General features: G+C 51.2%; 1 protein-coding gene across 4 annotated transcripts in view; it reads left to right on the top strand.

The window, feature by feature from the left end:
* The first annotated feature begins 7,598 nt into the window (after nt 1–7,598).
* FOXP4 (forkhead box P4) overlaps nt 7,599–19,958 on the top strand; it is a 42,857-nt gene continuing 30,497 nt past the window's right edge. For 3 of the 4 annotated variants that reach the window (XM_011354591.2, XM_011354590.2, XM_011354592.2), the window contains exon 1: nt 16,604–16,832. In XM_011354591.2, the coding sequence (XP_011352893.1) occupies nt 16,620–16,832 (213 nt within the window). In that variant the 5' untranslated portion in view covers nt 16,604–16,619. Of the gene's footprint in view, nt 7,611–16,603; nt 16,833–19,958 lie in introns of those variants that run through there. The other variant, XM_011354588.2, reaches the window with a different exon arrangement.

Below are 19,958 nucleotides of genomic sequence, written 5' to 3' on the forward strand. Positions count from 1 at the left end.
GGGGGGGGGCGCGGTCCCACTCGCTGTGTAGCCTCGGTGAGGAAGGGGATTCATTTTGCTAAGTCGCACCTCAGAGGTTCCGGGAACAGTCAGTCCCTTACCCCCATCCGTGGTCAGCCTGGAGATAGAGCAGAAAACTTCTTAGGGACTTGAACGCGCCTGGAGCCGGCCCCTGTGATTTTATGCGTCAGTGCTGGAATGGGGGACTGACCTGGCCAATTCCTTTATTCACCTCATTTCGGGAGAGCCCCCATCTTACGGTGTGTTGGGGAGGGGGCGGTAGAAGAGAGTGCGGCAGCAGGGTTCGGAGGCCACCTAGAAATACTGTCTTGGAGTGACCAAGCAGAGCCTTCCCTCCTCAGACTGAAGACTAGTGTTTCCTCTGGACAGGCCCCCCCACTGACACCTCTTTGACCTGCGGTCACCCCCGCGGCGCTCCAGCCTTGCGCTCCCCAACAACAACGCCAAACTAACTTGGGCTGAGCCGGGGCAGAGCCTGTGGCGCTAGAAGGCTGGGCGACCTGGGGTTCCGGCCTCCCGGGTAAAGAGCCGTGTGATTTCGCGGGACGCGGATTCTGAGGCAGAGGCCCTAACGATTGCAGATTCCTTCTCTCCAACTGAGCGACCTCGTGAACACACCTGCGTCCCACCCGGACTCTCTAGGTTAGGGGAAGAGGATATGGGATCTCGGAGACCCTGAGCGGGTAGAGCGCCCGGCTCGTTCCATTGCACCACATCTATCTTGCAACCTCCACCTGGCGGGTTTCCTTCCCTCGCTGGGCACCTGGGGTTTAAGGCGTGTGGAGATCACCGCGTGTCTCGCACCCCAGGGCCAGTTCTCCCTGAAGGTTGACTGCGGTGTACCAGCACATTGACCGGGGAGTCTGGAGTAGGGTTGGAGATGGGGGCCCAAGAGGAGGAAGCGAGTCTGAAGCTGTCCTCCCGGCAGTTCCTTTGAAAGCCCAGGAGAATTTTGGCCAATGCGGGTTTTTACCTGAACTTCAGCATCATTATCCCCGAGTTTAAAGCACCCACGTGGATTGTCCCAGAGTAAACTGTTGTGTTTGGGATTGAGGGCCACAAGAGCACAGCTTGAGGAGCAGCTACGTTTGGAGCCTGAGCCTGAGGCTGAGTAGGTGTTCCTTTCTCTCACACCGAAAAAAGAAAAAGAAGCAGCGGGGTTGTCTATAGGGCCTGCAGCCAAGGGAGAGTCTAACCAGTCCCACCAAGGGAACACAGTGGGTAATGGAGACTACAACACTGAGAATTTGAACCTAGAAACTCACTTTCCTTGGAGAACAGGTACTGAACCCTGTGGACTCTGGGCATTTCAAGCCCCTGACTCTCCTGGTGAGCCCCGATGGGTGCCGGGGCCCCAAAGCCGGAAGGCTGGGCTGGTGGGCCTCAGCTCAGGGAAAGGGAGCCACTTGCTTCAGACAGACCCTGCCCCCAGACAACCCCTGCCCAACCCAGACCACTGCCGGGAAGGGGAAGTCTGCAGGCTTTTTTTTTTTTTTTTAAACTTGAGAAACTTTGTCTTGTCTGGGTTCTGGGGCTATTTGTCACCTGGCAGACTGGAGGCAGGTTCAGGGAGTGCTCTGAGCACCTGGAGCAGTTCGCTTGCTTCAGCACCCCCCCAGATCTGAGCCTCTCAAAAGTAGGGCCTTGGCGGGGGATAGGGGGGGCTGTCTGCTGTCACTCCTACTCTTGTCAGTGGGCATGGTGGCATGAGGAAGAAGCAGCTCTGTGGGTCCCCCCCCCCCACATACCCAGGATCCTACCAAGATCTGAACCTCTCCTCCTGGACCCTCTGAGCACTTTCTTACCCTGGTGCCAGCCTTGGCACCAAGTTGGGGGAGACCACAGGAACCTTCTCTCTTGGCACTAAGTGCTGAGCTTCTGGGTGGGGTTTTCTGTCCTTCTTCCCAGGAGTTAGGGAACCCCTGAATCCTGGGGAAGGAAAGGCCTAACAGCATTGTTGTTAGGAAATGCCTGGGGCAGGGAAGGTTGGACTCAAGTTGCAAAAGGACCTGCCCCTGTTTCTTTTCTATGTAGGCGCCCTTCTTACACCTAGGCACCCCCACCCCATGTTTCCTGTGCCTTTGGCCAGAAACTTCCTTTCTGGCTTCTGGCAGGTAGGTCCCTTCTTGCCAGGACCGTGCATATCCTGCTGGGCCCCTACTCCAAACACACCTCTTCCTTAGAGGGGAGGAAGACAGGAGGACTGGTAGTGGGGGGCTTCCTTTGATCCAGTAATTTCCCAAATGTTTGCTGAGCTCCTTCTCTGCCTGGGTAGGTCCCAGGCTGGGCACTGGAGTGCCCAAGCAATGAAGGCTGGGGTCTGCTTTCCAGCCCTCACATCGTCAGGGTAGGAGAGACAGATAAGATATCACAGGTAGAGAGAAGGGTGGGAGCAGGGGTCTGTTTTAGAGAAGAGGTGTGAGGTACAAGGGAATGGAAAGGGTCATCTCCCCAAGAAGCCTTCCCTGCTCTGCAACACGCGGCGAAGCTGCACTCTCTTTGCCTACATTCTAACCCACCGCTGCCCCACTGCCTTGGTGGCTTTCCTGTTTCCAGCTGTAATGCAAGCCCCTCCACTCTCATCCCAAGCAGGCACAACGTCTTTACTTTTCTGGTAGCCGGAACAGCGAAAATAATCATTTCTTCCATCCGAGGAGCTCCACACCGTTTCCCTGCATGATCTTGCAACTCTCCCAGCTTCCCAGACAAAGGCAGGGCAGATACCATTTGTGATAGGATTCTGAGGCTCCATTTGCTGAAATGCCTTCCTCTGACTAGGTTCCAGAGGCAAAGTTCTGGAACCCAGGGCAAGGAACTTAGGCCTCCCTAGGGCAGAACATGGATCAGAGTGAAAAAGGCTTTGGAACTTGACATTAGTGATGAGACTCTGGGGAACTTAACTAAGCTTTTGGAACCTCAGTTTTCTTATGCATAAAGTAGGTCAAAATACCGATTTAGAGCTTGTTTGAGAGTTGAATAGGAGAGCAGATATATAGTACCTAGAACAGTGCCTTGCACATGGTAGTACTGACCACAGGGTCGCTTTTATTATGAGAGTTCCCGCACTACCAGGCCACAGATTGGACTGAATACTGGAAATGCTCGAGTATTAAACTCCATTTTATGGCGTGGGAACATGGAGCCGAAAAGGAAGAAACAACTTATCTAAGGTTCCACAGCTAGGTAATGCTAGAGCATGTACTAAAATGTAGGGCTCCTAACTCCCAGTATAACCAGTAGGGCTTAAGCCTCTGCTGGAGGGGAAGGGAAAAAGGAGGGGATAAGAGGACCTGCCAACTTTCCCCTGCCTCCCTCACAGTCTCAGGCATGGGCCACCCCTCTACCCATGACCCTGGAACATCCATTTGTCCCCTCTCTCCCCAGCCTTATAAGGTGCTCATGGAGACAAAAATGGGAGGGAGAGTTCATTAGAACACAGAAGAGGAAAAATGTCTAGCAGTACCATCTCTCTCTAAAACAGAAGATTTCTGTGGTTTGAAACCCTAGCTTATACAGCCTCGTGGAAGACAAGTCTGGCAGCCAGTCTCAGATCAGTTTGGGACCTACCCCTGGATGGATCATCTCTAAGCAGCAAAGAGAAACTTTCCTTGAGCCTGAAGGTACTGGCTCTGTCAGCACTGCCTTCTGAATTCTCCATGGAAATGCATACCTTGTTCCCTACTGCCAGTTCCACCATGCTGGGATCACAGTAGGAACCTTCTTTACTCAAACCTTGTGGCTTGCCTATGCAGTAGTCTTGTGAAATGGTACTGAGTGGGGCCCACATGGAGCCTCGCTAGACTCAGTACACCTGAGCTGCAAATCAACAGCTCTCAGCACAAAAGGTGCACATTTGGACAGGGCCACAGGGCACTGGACCATGGAGTCAGAGCTTCCTTCCACACCTCCAGGGAGCCATCTAGGCCTCTGCCTGGCTGATGCCCTCCCTCCCCCATGGAGTCTTTACCTTGCTGAGCTGTCTCTCCTTCCAGTGCAGCCCTGTACCTTTCTTCTCCCCAGCCCTGGCCATAGCATGTGACATGTGCCCCAAATCCCAGAAGTTCTGCACGCGCGCGCGCACACACACACACACACACACACACACACACACTCTCTATTGTCTGCCGAACTGGAGCCTCCAGAACTGGGACCTGAGGATGAGTGGCCACTGGTCATGCAAGACGGGGGTAAATGGTATTTTCTCTTCCACTTAGAGTTTCTGATGGCACCTGGGCTACCATGCAAATAGGAGTGTGAGGGAGGCGAGATGGTCGTTCTCCTCAAATATTAACAAAGTGGAGTATGTAGAATAGTGACCCTCTGGCATTTGTTCAAGGTAGGCAGAGTGAATGGGCAGAAGTGACCCCAGAATTTTTACCACAGTGAAGGAAGGAAACAAGTGATGGTGACTTAAGGGAAAGGTGGCTCAGGGAATGGACACCTGGACTCCTCTCTGTTCCACAAACATTGCAGAGCTTACTATGTGCCTTGGCCTCATGAGGGTCCAGGTGAACAGATTTACTAAGGGATGTCTGTCTTGCAACTCGGAAAATCAGAAATGGAGCAAGTGCCCCACCATGGATCTTTCAGATCGGTACTGGCAACTGGAGGGAGGCTGTGTTCTGACATTCCCTAGCCCAACGGGATGCCTACGCTTGCCCCCGGAGGGCCCTGTGTGAAGGGATACTGGCAGATGGGCCGGTGAGGGGGCTTTTGTTCTTGTGTCTTCAACCCGGCGAGCTCCTTCGGATTCGGTTCCCCAGCGCCCTAGAGCCCACACTTCCAAGGCCGAAGGAAGTTGGTCCAAAAGAGGGTAGTGGTATACTTCTTTTCTTCAAGGGTTTCTTGGACAGATGTGCATCCTCGCCGTGGAAAAAAAGGGCACCGCCAGGCTGCCTAGAATTTCGGGGAGAGATTGGAATGTTGCGATTTGCAGGAGACTGAGGGAGTCGCGGCTGCTGTGAGCGCTTGGGGGCACGGGGAGCAACGCGCTGAGTGTCGATATGCTTCCTAGCTTCTCGGGGCTTTCTCATCTGTGGATGGGAGTCAGAGGGCTTGTGAACGTCGGTTGTGTTGAGGGTGCAGAGTCGATCTACTGGGAAGAATCTCTGCTTTAAGAAGGACTCCGGGATTTCCGGGAGAGCCAGGGCTACAGGTCGGACCCTAGCTGAGCCGCACTCGCTCTGGGTTGCTAGCTCAGCTAGCATTTCCCTGAGCCTCCGCCAGCGCATCAGAACGAGTGGCCAGACGCTCCTGGATTTCTGAGACCTGAACCCCAAGCTGCCGGGGCCAGGGGTCGGAGGCCCTCCGCAAGCGCGTTGAAAAAATGCCGAGGTGCAGTCAACTCCGCCCTGTGCCTAGGGCTTGGGGGTGTCTAGGGATCGCTGGACGAGGGGCGGCTCGACTGCATGGCCACAAGGAGGGTCTCCCACGCCGTGTGGTGCCCTCCTCATGCTTGGGGATGACTTCGGGTATCTGGGTCGTGGGTCTGGAGCACCAGCAAACTTCCTCATTCCCTCTGCTACCTTAGGCATGACCAGCTCCTCTCTGGGCCTCAGTTTTCCTAACTGTAGAATTAGTAAGGGAGCACCCGCACAGCACACACCCCCTTCCTGACCCCCTCTTCCCACCCAGGGTCGGGCTTCAGGCTAGAAGAGACTCGATGGTCTCAGTGCACTCCCTCTTTGTTCCACCGAGTTGTGTCTGGAGCCCACTGCCTCCGCGGGCTTGGGGCAGGAGACCCCGCTTCCCAGGCAAGTCTCCTCCTTCCCAATTAGGTAGCAGAGCCTGATTAAAGGGGCACTACCCAGCCCCTCCTGACCGATCCCCATCAACGAGATTTCCCTTCATCAGAATCTCACATCCTCCAGAAATTAATTTGATGCTTCTTGTTATCAATTAATTGAATCTGGTTGGTAGAAAGAGCGCAGCGAGGCCGGCCGCGGCTTGGCCCTTGTGCACTGCAGTTCCGCCCTCCCCCTCACACCAGGACTGCCTGGCCCCCTCCCCATTTCTCTTTTTCTGCCTTGCTTTAAATTTTACTTATTTTCTAATATAAAAGCACTGCTGTGGGTCCTTTTATGGAGTTGGCTTGGATGAAGACCCATGGACTGGGCACTGCCTGGGATTCACCCTTTCTGAGCTGTGCAGGGGCCAGGTGTGGGGTGGGGGGGGGGTTTCCTCTCTCCTGGGTCCCCTTCGGTCCCTCCTTAAATCAACAAAACCTCACCCTTTGGGAATTTGGCTCTGACCCTGACCCTCTTGTGCTGCATGAGCTGCTGGTAAGAAACTTAGAGATCAGGACTAGGAGAGGGAGGGGTAGGAACAGACTCCAAGGAGTCTCCTTGTACACACACACTCTACCTGGGGGAGGGGAACACTGAAGGACCAGGCTAGGGACCTGTCAGCCATCAAAATTTATGTGAAAGTTCTATCTTTTTTAGAAGAGGCATTTAGTAGCTGTTGCCCCTGCCAGGGCTGATCTATTAAATGTCAGGGCAGAGGGCACAGGTATGTGGTACCTACCTATGAGCTGCCCAGCAGCCAGGTCAGGCATCTGCAGAAGCAAGCCCTTAGCATTTTCAAGGACACCTGGAAGCCCAGACTGTGCTTCCTTCATGGAAGATGGAGGAAGAAGATTCTGGAAGACATCCCAATCTGGGAGGGGATTGTGGCAGGTACTGAGTAGAACTAGGTGGTGGGCACCAGACCTTAAATGAGGAACTGTGCTTTGCCATTTCGCATACTTCCTTGTTCTGGTAGTGATATTTATTACTCTTATTTGACAGGTGAGGGACCTAGGCCCAGAGAGGTGATGTAACTTTTCCAGGGTTACACAGCTAATTGAAACCTGCCACTGGAGTGCTGGCCAGAGGGGCTGAGGTCACAAATTGACTAACTTCACCCCTTATGAGTTTTGTTGACCCACACAAAGTTTATTACAATGGTAAATTTCACATAAATATCCCCAACTGGCTTCTTTTGAAAAACCCAGTCACCGCCAACACTGAGCCGACATTTCTGTATGGTAAGGATAGACTAGAATTGAGTGCCCCCCACTTCTCACTTGGCCTCCTAGGTGACTGGCTTAGCCCCTGAGGGCACTTTGATTTAGCAACTCTGCCCTGGAGATTTCACCTCTCCTATGTGACAGGAGCTCAAGAAGACCATTAAGGACACCCTGGCCCAAATCTAATTCCCACACAGCTGCTTAAGATCCAGTGGTGATAGATAATTGTTTTTCTTTTTACCACGGAGAGAATTATAGGGTCTTGTGTCTTGAGGGGACTCTTCCAATACGAAACCAGCCCATCCCTGCCCAAGTGAGCCCCTCTAACCTGCCCCAGAACTTTTTGTTGGGAGTGGGGGAGACTTTCTTCTGAGAATGAAACCACAGATTGGGACTAGGGAAGAACTGGGTAAAAGTCACCCTTCTGAAACTTATGGAATAGAGAGAGAAATGTGGAAGGATGCTTAAGCTTGAATATTCAAATGTGGATGTGTTTTAGATTCCCCTGAGTTGGTTCAAGATCCCTGTAAATGCCACACCTAGATTATCACCTCAGAGACAGAGGGAGGGGCCAGGACAGGTCAAGGGTTGACTGGGCAGAGCAGCCAGGGCCCCAGGGAGGGCCAGACTCAGTGGTCTGGCCTAGGCTGGCTGGAGCCCCTCCTGTGCCCTCAGGAGCCCCCATGTGCCAAGGGCCTTACCAGAACCAGGCTCCAGATGGCCACTCAGGCCATGGGTGAGTAACCCCCATCCTTTAACCAACAGGCCCCCCACGAAAGACTTCACTATTTAATTAGCCATCTCTGATTAACCAAACTTGGCATTGGCTCCTCTTGCCCTCATCTTTCCCAGCTCCGAATCAATGGCTTTGATATGCTAATTAGGGAGTAATTTAATTTCAAAAGGCCGCAATTAACAAGGGTGTTGTGGACATGCTGTAGTTAAGCGGAGTAATCTAATTTGCATTAGTAACAAGCAGGGACTAATTAGAAGCTTAATTAGACACTTAGATGGCTCTTATGTTTACTTTCTTAATGAGATGGAGTGGGATCTTTGGTTCTCTTTCTTTTTTTTTTATTGTTAATTTTTCCTTTTGGTCACGGTACTGGGAAGGAGTGTTGGAGGAGGCCACCTTGCTAGAGCCTGGCGGGAGCATTTTGGGGCCAGAGCCAGTGAAAAGTGAACTGAGGGGTGGTGTTGGTGGTAAGGAAAGGTTCAGATTCCAGGGAAATTCCAGAGTGACCACCCTCAGGGCTTTGCCTCCTCAGGGATGGGATGAGAGAGGCGGGAAGAGCCAGGTTTCAGTTTGGCTCAGCCTCTTAACAACCAGGTGACCTTGTCAAGATGCAAGGCATCTTCAAAGTGTAGTTTCTTCATCTGTCAAAGTGAGTGCCAGATTGTGTAGAGAAGAGAAGAGAGGAGGGGACAGGGTATGGGAAAGGACTTTCAAGGACTCTGTGAGTAGAATGGTTATTATTAGAAATAAAATATATTTACAAATTATGTGCCTCAGCTTTACTTCCTTATGACTCAGCTCTGAAGACACCTCCTACAGGAAGCCTTCCCAGAGCACCCCTATCCCCTTTAGGCACCCATAGACCCCTACTGTCTATTTAACATAATATTTATAGAGTTTGTGAGTGTTGTGTAGAGCAGGGGTTCTCAATCCTGGCTTCATTTGAAGTTTAGAATATTCGGAAAAACTTTTAAAATCATTCATTCCTGGGTCCCACTCCACAGAGAGTCCCAATTTAATTAATCTAGAGTGGAACTTAGATGTAGGTATTTTCGTTAACACTGCCAGTGTGTCTCTCTTTGTCCTCCACCTAATTATAAGCCCCCCAAAAGCAAGAGCTGTGTTTTATTCACCTGTATATGCCCAGACCCCAGTACTCAGTATCAGTTGCAGGCAAAGGCCCACCACCCAGCTAAGTGCTTTGTAAACTCATCCAGATTTGACAGATCTGTAGCGTTGGATTTTGAATGCTTTGTGTGGGATCTGAGAATCTTCTGGAGAAGGAGATGAAAATGGAGGGAAATTGCTAAAAAGCTGAGGAGTTTGCAAGTCTTCTGGGACATGGGCATATTGCTGAAGGGAGGGCAAAATTAGTACAAATTTCATTACATCATTTAGGGAATAAATGTCATTAAGAGGCTTAAATATATTCAGTTCTGCCTTCTAAAGACATGTCCTAAGCAAATAGTCAGAAACGTAGTGTATTCTGTTCGCATACGGGTATTTATTGTAACGCCATAATAAAAAAAATAGGTAACAGTCTGGATGTCCAACTCTAGGGGATTGGCTAAATAAATTCTAGAACATGCAGCCCAGTCAAGCAACTCTGTGACCACTAAAAACTGTTGCTTAAAATATTTGATGTCATGTGGAAATGGTTATGATAGTAAGTGGTGAGTGGAAAAATAGGAAAATTCAAACCATGTACAGATTATGACCCCAGTTTCACTTTTTAAACATTTATATGCCAAAAGAGAGTGAAAGTGGACTGACTGGAAGGGGTGGATCCACAAGGCTAGCTCTCTGGGTGGTAGAATTATGGGTACTAATTATTTTTTTCTTTTTTTTTTTTTCCCCAAAAATTTCTACCAAGTTGTCTTTTACTTTTATGATTAGAAAATAAAGTCATTTGAAACTTGAGAGAGAACCTAGAATAGACAGCACAGGATGGTGGCTCACCTTCCAAATCAGAGGCTTGTTTGCAGCCTTTTAGAGAGGTGTGTCCCCGCCCTACCATTTACATTAAGCTTATTAGGCCCTGAAGTTCCGTGCTAAGAGGCCTTAGATGGTCCCTAGAGTTGGAGCAGGTAGCTCCAAGGGTACCATTTAGGGAAAATGTCAGGCAGAAGTAGGAGCGGGGAGGGAAGCCTAGGATGCCAGCCTGCAACCCACATAAGGGAGAGTCCCAAAGTACAAGAAGGGTATGGGTTGGAGAGGGATTCATTTTTTTTCTGGAACTCGGGGAGCCCCATCTGCTTGGGGAGAGATACTGCTGGCCTGCTCAGTAGAGCTAAGTAGACTCATCACCCCGCTCTGGTTTGGGGACCCATTTTGGAGCTATAGAGACATTTTAATTCTTGGGTCCTGCTTCATTTTCCTCAAGTGTTGAACCAACGGTTAGGATCAATTTTTAAACCATAGCGCACTGAAAGCTGGGTTGTAGTAGAAGCTTCTGGGCACCCATAATTATAGTTACTACCCTTCTCTGAACACCTTCTTCACACAGTATGTTTTATTTGATGTCACAGCAACCTAAAAGGAAAGTTTATTAGTATTAGCCCCATATGACAAATAGGGAACCCGAGGCTCAGACTGGTGACCTCACTGCTCAGTGCTTTTATTACAAAGGTAATAAGAAACCAGAGAAGGGTCAGCAGGTAGAATGGCAAATGAGTGGCTGGCTAAGGCAGGCCAGGGTTGAAAGTGGCTGCTGACCGAGCCCTCCCCTCACCTGGCAGCCTCAAGCCGGTGGGCCTTTGGAGCCTGAGCTAAATGGGGAACGGGAGGTCCCTGGGCCTTTGGGTGACAGATTGGAAACCATCCTTAAGTTACTTGTAATACTAGTGCTTATTGCTCTGAAAAGCCTTCTGTTTTATATCCCTTGACACAAGTAAGATCTGATCTCAGGATAACTGCAAAGAAAGGAAAAGAATGAGAAGGAAATATAGGCTCCTCATGCTCTGTTCCAAGTGGTTTCCACGTGTGTGTCTTTTTATATAATCTAGAAACGTGTCCATCTCAAAGAGTTTTAGCTCTGGAAAAGTCTAGAACTGGTGACCTCATAAAAAGAAGGGCCTTTGCATACACTATTTCCCCTGCATTCAGTGGACACTTACTCACCCTTCATTTCTAAGCATAAATACCATTTCCTCAAAAAAGCCTGCCCTGCCCCACTCCATTTAAATTTAGAGTCCCCTGTTTATTCTCTGTACTCACATTTGATAGAATTTATTTGAGCTTGTCTATTTATTGGTGTCCTTACTTATCATCTGCTCCCCCTTCATAGGAACATAAGCTCCAGGAGAGCAGGGCCTGCGTCCTGTTCTGTTCATGTCTGCATGCACATAGCCTGGCGTACTGTGCTTAACTCGTTGAATGAACGAAAGAGTGGATGGAGAGTTATTGCTGGTGAAAGATGCTCCTGGCCAGCCATTGGGGGAGAGAGTTGTTTGTTTGTTTGTTTGTTTGTTTGGTTTTATTTTTTAGGTTTGTAAGCCTGCGGGGGGCAGGGCCCACATTTCAGTCTCCTGCAGATAGATCCTCAGTCCTTGGCTTAATCAGGCACTCAATCCATGTTGAATGAATGAATGACCTTGGAGACTGATCATCTTGATTTTGGCTATCAGGAAGCTCATAACTAAAGTCAGTGCTTTTCATTGGAGCCCTGTTGCCTTGGACAAGCAGCATCACCATCACCTGGGAACTTTTTAGAAATGACAATTCTCAGGCCCACTCTAGACCTGTTGAATCAAAAACTCCAGGCCTGGGCCCAGCAATCTGTCTTAACAAGCCTGCCGGAGTGATTCCAATGCACTCAAGTTTAAGATCCTCGGGCTTAAGGTTTAGGTCCATTTATTCTCCCTTCCTACTACCCCATGATATATTTTTACAAGACTCTGTCTTTTATTGGTCTACTGCCCAATCTTTTATGGAAGTTGATAGGGGTATACATTATAAATAGATAACTACATCTAGTCTAGTTCTCTCCATTATCCAGAATAGAAAAAGGAGGGAATTAATTTGGCCCAAGTCATACAAGAAGTTGGTGATAAAGCTGAGGCTAGATGCCAGGTTTTCCAACTTCTAGTCTCACTTAGGCTTTCAGCTAGCTCCACAACTAGGTTATAGGTTTCTGAAGGACTGGAAACCTTATTTCAACTCAGACCGGCACCATAGCTCTGAGTACAGGTTACCTGTGGTCACTCCCCCATCTGCTATGCTTCCCGAGGAGCTGAGGGTGCTCCCTCTCCAGCTGTGCTCATGCACGTGGGCGCTCTGTGGGACACAGGACACCAGTCCTGAAAGCACATGGGGCTGCCCCGCCCCCTCTCTCTCTCCCTCCCTCGCGGGTAAGCTCCGGGCATCCATCAGTCTGTTAATTGCACTAATTAGGGATCGCGGAGGTGTTAATTGGAAAACCCTGGTATTGTGCCTGTTTGGGAAAGAAAACGTCAATAAAAATTAATTGATGAGTTGGCAGGGCCAGCGGCGAGGTTCGTGGCGAGGCGAGGCGCAGGGTGTTGTGGCAAATGTTATGGCTCAGATTAAGCGATTGTTAATTAAAAAGCTACGGTAATTAATACTCTCTACACCATATGGGCCCACAGAAAAGGCACAAAGGTTTCTCCACGTGTACAGCTCCCCATCCCTTTTCCCATGCCCCGAAAGCACCCTAGCCCCTGGATTCACCCCTTGGTCCCAAGGTAAGCGGAACTCATCATTTCTGGCCATGAAGGGGACAAGGCAGACCTGGGAGAAGTTGAGTTCCGAAGTAAATCTTCTTTGTTGCACTCCCCGCCAGGGTTCTTAGAAAGGCCAGGAGCCTCTGGGGAAGTGGGAGCCCCCAGCGGCCCACAGACACCCCCAGAGCGGAAGAGGCGGCTGTGGCTTTGACCCAGCTTCCTTCCTTCCGATGGTGGCCTCTGCAGGAGCTTCGGCGCCTGACCCAAGGCTCTGAGGTGCCCTGGCTCCCTAAGGGCAACTCAGAGAGGTGGGAGACTAAGACCTGCCTAAGGTCAGGGTCAGAGCCTCAGAAAGAAATCCTAGATCACCTAAAATAACTCTGCCTCAGTTGTCCTCGCCCCCAACACGTGGGAGGAGAGGGGTCTCAGAAGGTTGGGGTGGGGGATGAGGGCCTCAGTTTAGCAAATCCTAGTAAGACCTTCTAATCCACCCCTCTTCCTTACCTGTTGTGTAAAGGAAGAAAGAACAACCTAATGACCTGGGCAAGGAGCAGTGACTTGCCCAAGGTCCCACAGCTGGCCCTTGAAACCAGATGGTTTAATTCCCAGCACTTCTCTTGTGCTGGTGTTCAATAGCTTTTTGCTGAGGAAATGGGTGTGTGGGGTTGGGGGGGGGGACAATAACACTTGTGGAAAGAGGCACTGAGGGGGAAGTGAAGGCAGGAAGGGGCACCCCCAGTACCTGAGCAGGAAGTTCACAGCTACATTGGGTGGAGTGCTTTGGGAAAGGAACCACAGCTTTGACTCCGTCAGTGGCTCCCGCCAGCTACTAGAACACTGTGGCTTCATGTTTATATATGGGACCAGGAAGTTTTTCTCCTGGAGCTTCCAAGTCAGAAGAGACCTTCAAGACCACCTCTCCATGTAGAGGTAAGGAAGTTGCGTTCCAGAGACGTAGGAAGCATAGGATTCACAGCTAGTTGTAAGTGAGCTCAGGCTACCTGACACCGTTTAGCCAGGGTCCAGGGTCTCATAGGCACTGGCTTCCTCCACTACGCCCCACACCCTTGTAGCTACAGGGCACTGATATCAGTTCCTGCCTCCAGCACCCCAACCCATCTGGACCCTAGCCAACTGGGCCCAAGGCACCCAGAGCCTGCTCACCCACAGTGCAGGGAACACTCAAGTGCTATTGCAACACCCCATTGAGAAGTGAGCAGGAGGCATTAGGCTGCTATTCTCCTCATCCTCAGAGGGCAGGTGTCCCAGGGCAGAAATGAGGTGCAGAGATAGACTAGGAGCACCTGCCATGCAGGTTTGAGTCGGTGTTAGTGGGCCAGCAGGAGCATGGAAGGAGGTGAAGGCCCCAGGAGGGGGGCAGAGCGTGCCACATGGGAATTGATGCCATTCATACACCCTGCAGAAATGACTTTTCAAATGCATATAATCTCAAGCATGCAAATGAGAGGCTGGCTCCACCCTGTTTAATATGAATGATTGGCCCACGGATAGCTATTATTACAGGCCACATTGCAACAATTACATTGCTCACTGGGTGTCACTATGCACCCCCCCCCCCAACAACAACAACAACAACAAAACAGAAAAGACAGGAACACCTCTGTTTGCATCCTCCTTTCTTTTTTTCTGTGTTTTCAAACTTGCTATCTGATCTACAACTTTATGGTATGTGTGAGTGGGGGAGGGGGCGGTGGTGGTGTGGACAACCTTCCTTACCCCAGGAAAGTAACTGCTGGACTCTCTTTCCTTTCTCCTGTACACACACACCCCTGAGGCTCTGGTCTTTGTCCCCTGGGGCCCAGGAGTTCTCAGATCTCAGGGAAGCTAGACTTAGGGTAGACAGCTGCTCTCCACCCCCAGCAGGGCTAGGGCCAAGGGTGGGGAAGAAGGAGAGCAGAGTGGGCCCCTGATGTTTTCCCATCCCCCTCACGTAACTGGGGCCCAGGCCAGAGTGGGGAAAAGTGCTCTGTAGGCTGCTAGGAGGAATCAGAGTGGGTGGCTGGGGGAAGGGGGGCTGGAGCCCTGTGCTCTGGTGGGTGGAGGATGGTGCCCACCCCATCCATCATTTGGCAGCCACTGGCCCTCCGGCTGACATGGCCATTAAGACCTGAGACCAAGTGTTCAATCTCTTCCAAACCGTCGCCCCCAACCTCACCCTTGCCCCTGGCCCATCTCTCTGAGCCCAGGAATGGGAGCAGCAGCAAGGGGGGTGGGGGGTACAAGCCCTTGGGAACACACAGAGAAATGCACAAACATGGGACACACTAGCAACACAGGGTCATAGGAGGCCACCCAGATCTAGTGGGATAGAGACACCTAGAGTCACAGATGGAGAGGGGCCACAAGAACAGTGATGTGGCACACATGTGAACTGGTGGGCTCCTCATGGACCCTTAGCAGCTCTCTGTCCCCCCACCCCTACCCCTCAGTACTTGCTCTGCTTCTAGCAGGCACAAAACAGAGCATGTGGCCCAGTAGAGTTCTGCGGTGAAAGGAAAGAGCTTGGGGGACAGGAGGGAGATGCTCTTGGGAGCTGCCACCTTGGGGAAGGAACTAGGGAAATAATCCAATCTCTTCTGGCAGTTTCTCTGATATGCTGCCTGCAAGGCCCTCATATACCTTTTGGGTCAAGGAGACCATGTGGTTGTGGAGTCTGCTTTGACTGAAAAGGAATCAAAAAGGGAGGAAAGAACACTTGCTGGCTTCTACAGGTCCTGCTAGCTGCTCGAGTGGCTTCTACCCGTTGATCTCAGTGATCTGGACTAAGTCTTGACCTCTCTGAGTCTCGGTCTTCACCCTTACCACTAGGGCAGGTGGAGAAGGGGGTGATTGGAGCTTACTCTATCAGGCGGTTTTTAATGTAGTGTTTTATTTACTCCTCATAGGACTCTAAGAGGCTGGGATTAATTACTTGTACAGATAAGGAAACTGAGGTTTAGGGAGTTTAAGACACACGTCAAAGGTCAGTGGTAGATACCAGCTGTGTCCTGTTTCACTGAAACCCGTGTTCCTCTCAAGGGGTTCGGGGGATAGTTGGAGACACCCCAGACTTTGAGAATAGTTCTACATACTAAAGTTTCCCCATCTGCATCACAGTCTGTGTGTACAAGCCCCTGAGATAGTGGAATCTCCACGAGTCACAGAAGGAAGTTCAGGCCTCCTCCTCCTCCTCACTACCCTTGACCATCCCAAACATATCCTCTGTTTTCCTGGGGATCTTTCTACTACTCCTTAAGAGGCAGTTTGAGGTAAGTGGGAAGAGGGCACAGGATTCAGCCCTTGACTCTTTGCTTGGGTAAATCCCCAGCTTTCCCATCTGTCAAGTCGGGATGATAATAACTCTCACAATTCTTGTGATTAGGAATCATGGTGCCTATAGAGACAGTAAATAGTACTGAGTGTCTACTTTTGGTCAGACTCGGAGTTGTTGGCTTTAGAATTGGAAGGTCTGAAAAGTGGGACCATGGCTGCCAAGCTGTGTCTGGCTCCCAATAGGTTCTGGGCAAATGGCAGCCATTTTCACTGTGGAACAAACATTGATTAGAGCCTTTCTGTGGCCTGGGGAAGGAGACGCTATAAGGAGGTCCCTGCCCCGAGGAGTTCCCCATTTACTTGGGAACAAACATAAAGGCCATTACAGGTGCTTGGAAGGGAGGGGGAGCAATATGGTGAGTCCCAGTGAATAACTCATCTGCTTGTAAATCCTCGCAGGATCCCCACCCCGCCCATCCCCTTCCCTCTGTTCCCACAATGCCTGGTTGGAGGAAAAAGTCAGAATAGGTTTAGGACTCTGAGGGACAGGGCAAAGGCATCACCTGCTCCCCTGCCCTGCGGAGGTCTTCTGGAAGTCAAGTGAAGGAAATGCGGGGGAGGAGGGCAGCTGCACAGTGGACCTGCCCTTACCCGGACCTAGGGGAAAGTGACACTGGGAAAAGCCCGTGCCCCAAGAAAGGTCCCAGGAGCAGTCCCCAGTAAGTCGAGGAGGAGACGTCCTGGGACTGGGGTGGGGGTTATAAGGTGGTGGTGGTGTGGGGAAAACGCTAAGGGGCATCGGTTGCTGCCCCTGGTAGAACCCGCCTTGTCAGTCCAGCCTGGAGCCTCAGCCCCTCCCCCGTGACTCTCCTCCCCCTCCAGGTCCCGCTAGAGCGACATGATGGTGGAATCCGCCTCGGAGACAATCAGGTCAGCTCCGTCTGGTCAGAACGGCGTGGGCAGCCTCTCCGGACAGGCTGATGGCGGCAGTGGCGGCGGGGCCGGGGCTGCGGGCACTGCTGGAGGCGGCGTGGGCAGGGACTCGGCGGCGGGCGCAGACAGCAACGGCGAGATGAGCCCTGCAGATCTGCTGCACTTCCAGCAGCAACAGGTAGGCGCTGGCTCCCCTCCCCGGCAGCCAGGACAGGGAGAGGGGCATGCCAGGCCTCTTCCCACTCCATTCTGGCCGCCTGGACACCACTGCTCCTGGCCAAACAGCTTCATTTTAACATTTTTGGGAAGGTCCAGCCTCCCAGGGGACTCCTTCTGCACCCTCTCATTCTAGTGGTCACCTCGACGCAGGGGGACAGCTGCGTTTTCAAGAGAAAGAAGTGGAACTCAGGGGGTCCTGGGATCATGGAGCTTAGAACAGTCTCAGAAATACCCACCAGGACAGACACCTGGGCAGCTGGCCTTGGGTGGGCAGGTGCCTGGGCTCTCCTCCTGCACACTGTCTGAGTTAACAGGGATGGAGGAGGAAGACCCTACTTTAGAAGTATGCTCATTGGGGGAGGGGACCTGCATATGTAGGGCGTATCTCCACTTTATTTGTATTGTAAAACCGTCCCCACCTCCATCTCTGCCTGTGCCCCTGACCCAGGCTATGAAGATTAAACTTCCAAGCACCAGGGACCAAAGCTGCTGGGGAAAGGCCAAGAGCCAAAGGCAAAGGCAGGCCTCCATTTTTAGGGCTCGGAATGGGAACTCCAATCCCTGCATCCACCTTTCCTCTTCCCCCTCCATCATTCCCACCCTGAACTGCAGAGTTCAGGAGTTCAGGACAGGTCTCTCTGAGGACCGAGAGGCCCTAGGGTGGGGAGCCGGGTTGGGCAGTGACAAAGCAGGGGCCCCAGGTCCCGGCCCCACCCGGGAAATAGAATCATGCTTGACAAGTTCAGGAGAACCGGCCCAGCCACCCCTGGCCTTGAGATCCTCCTTCTCTTATTTGACTCGGTTCCTCGGATCACTTCTGGTGGCAGTAGCCCTTGGGGGCTCTGCTGGGAATGAGGAAAAGTCAGGTCTTGCTAGCCCTTACCCGCCTGTGCGTCCACCCCTGCCTCATATGCACAGATATGTGTGCCCACATTGCCCTCATTCTGTTTCCCAGGTTCACCCTGGGGCTTCTTCTCCCTCACTCCATAGCCCCTAGGGGGCCCTTTTTCACCACATGCCTTGGAGCCAGAGGTCAAACCGGAAGCAGCATGTTCAGAAGCCTGGCACTGAGCTAATCAGCCAGCACTAACGCAGGAATTGAATAAGCCCCGGTTAAGTCTCATCCTGCCCATTACCGGTGGTGTGACCTTGGCCAAGTCCTGGGCCTCTCTGAGCCTTGGCACCCTTGGCTCCTAAAGCATAGAGTTGTTAGTGTCAGATGCAGTTTGAGTGTGAAACCCCTGTACACACCAACAAATCGATGTGGATGTGAACAGAACTGAGAAATATAAAACTCACTTCCTTTTGCAAACAGTGGAGACTTGAGTGGAAAAGTGCCTGTCTCCTTTCCCCAGGGAGATGGTCCACGGGAGTCTTCTGGCATCTCCCAAGCCTTCCTAAAGCAAGATCTCTGGAGAGGAGACTCACAGCGTCTGTGCCATCTACTGGGGACAGATGGTCAAAGGGCAAAATCCTACCCTTTATCAAAATAATAACAGAACATACCTCACCAGAAGGCTCCAAGTCCACCCATTTTGTAAGGCCAACTTAGCCTCCTAACACCTCGGCGCAGACAGAGCAATGAAAAACTTTGAATGTGGTGGGAGTGGGGTGGGAGAAATACTCAAACTGGGAAGTGTCTTTTAAAAATTATTTAAAGTGAAAAATAAACACAGGTATCTGGACAACTGGAGAGACGTGTGGGGTGGGGAGAGACAGAACTGTCTGTACTGATCGGGTTTCTCCATTCTGCATTGCACACATGCCGTGTTTTACCATCCATATTCCACGTTCCAGTTATTCCTGTTTGTTTTGGGGAATATCCCAAAGTCCTGGAAAATCCTATATCTGTTTCACAAATAAACTGGGGTGGAGATTTGGAGGCAGGCGGAGAGGGCTGTTTTATCCATTTGGGCTCACTATGGGCGTAGTGCTTGGGGCCAAGGAAAATATTTGAGCCTTAAAAAAAAAAAAGATTTTGTTGGCTCCAAACTATGAAAAGAACCCTGCAAAATTAAAATCACAAAAATTTCAATTAAAATGAAAGCAGTCTGTAGGCCATCCTACAGACTGGTTTGAGGGGAAACTTCAGGTGTAACACTTTCAGGCCCCCCAACAACAAATGTTCCTGACTATTTGTGTGGTAAAGCAACTATGCGAAAGAGAGACTGGCCCAGTGGGTTCCTTCTCTCTCTCAGTCCCAACCAGGAAGTCCTTCAAGGACAAACAAACAAATTCCTTATGTCTGTTTGGTGCTTTGAGTCTTTCGCATATGGTATGTCATTTGATTGCCTGGGAGGTGGATATTATTCCTATTTCACAGATGATGGGGGCAGCCAGAGGTGGCACTGACTTATCCAGGTGACAACGGTAAAAGGTGCAGCTAGACCTCAGATCTCCCAGTTCCTAGTTCAGGGATCAGCTCAGCCTCTGTTTGGTTCGTGCCACACTCACGCAGTCCCTTGTGGGAAATGGAGGAAGCAAGGCCTGGGACGTAATAGGTGCTAAATAAACGTCCGTTGGTAAGTGAATGAGAGCACTCCATTCCCAACCGAAAAGGGCTCTTAAACAGAAGCAACACTGCCAACTAGTCCTCTGTAGCCACTCCATAGGAAGGAGATTGTGGGGAATCTGTGGGTGGTACACTGGTCCTGTCCTCTTGTGCCTCCGTGGATATCCGAGCCCCTCTTCCTCTGTCTGTCTGTCCGTTGGGCCCTGTCTCTCTGCTCTGGGTAAACAAGCCCTGGAAATGCAAGCTTGGCCTTTAGGAATAATAAGTTGACAGAGGAAAGAGAGAGATAAACAGGGCGAGTCAGAAGTCAGACTGGTGACAGGACTTTAGGCTGAAACAAACAGTGCTGAAGAGGGCAGCCACGTCACTTTGGAACAAGAGCAGGCGCCTGTTTCCATGCAACAGCAGGCCTGAGCTTGTTTAAACAGAGGCTGGGGGTGGGGGTGGGGGTGACATAGCTTGGCTGCCAGGCCCTTCTGATAGAGAGAGGGTCCCTGGCTGGCCGCCCCGCTGTTAACAGTCAAAGAAGGCCCCAGCTTCCCACCACCTCCTCCCAACCCCCTTATTGGTGGG

Source organism: Pteropus vampyrus, unplaced genomic scaffold (assembly GCF_000151845.1).
Source record: "Pteropus vampyrus isolate Shadow unplaced genomic scaffold, Pvam_2.0 Scaffold18, whole genome shotgun sequence".
In the NCBI taxonomy this organism is placed as follows: domain Eukaryota; kingdom Metazoa; phylum Chordata; class Mammalia; order Chiroptera; family Pteropodidae; genus Pteropus; species Pteropus vampyrus.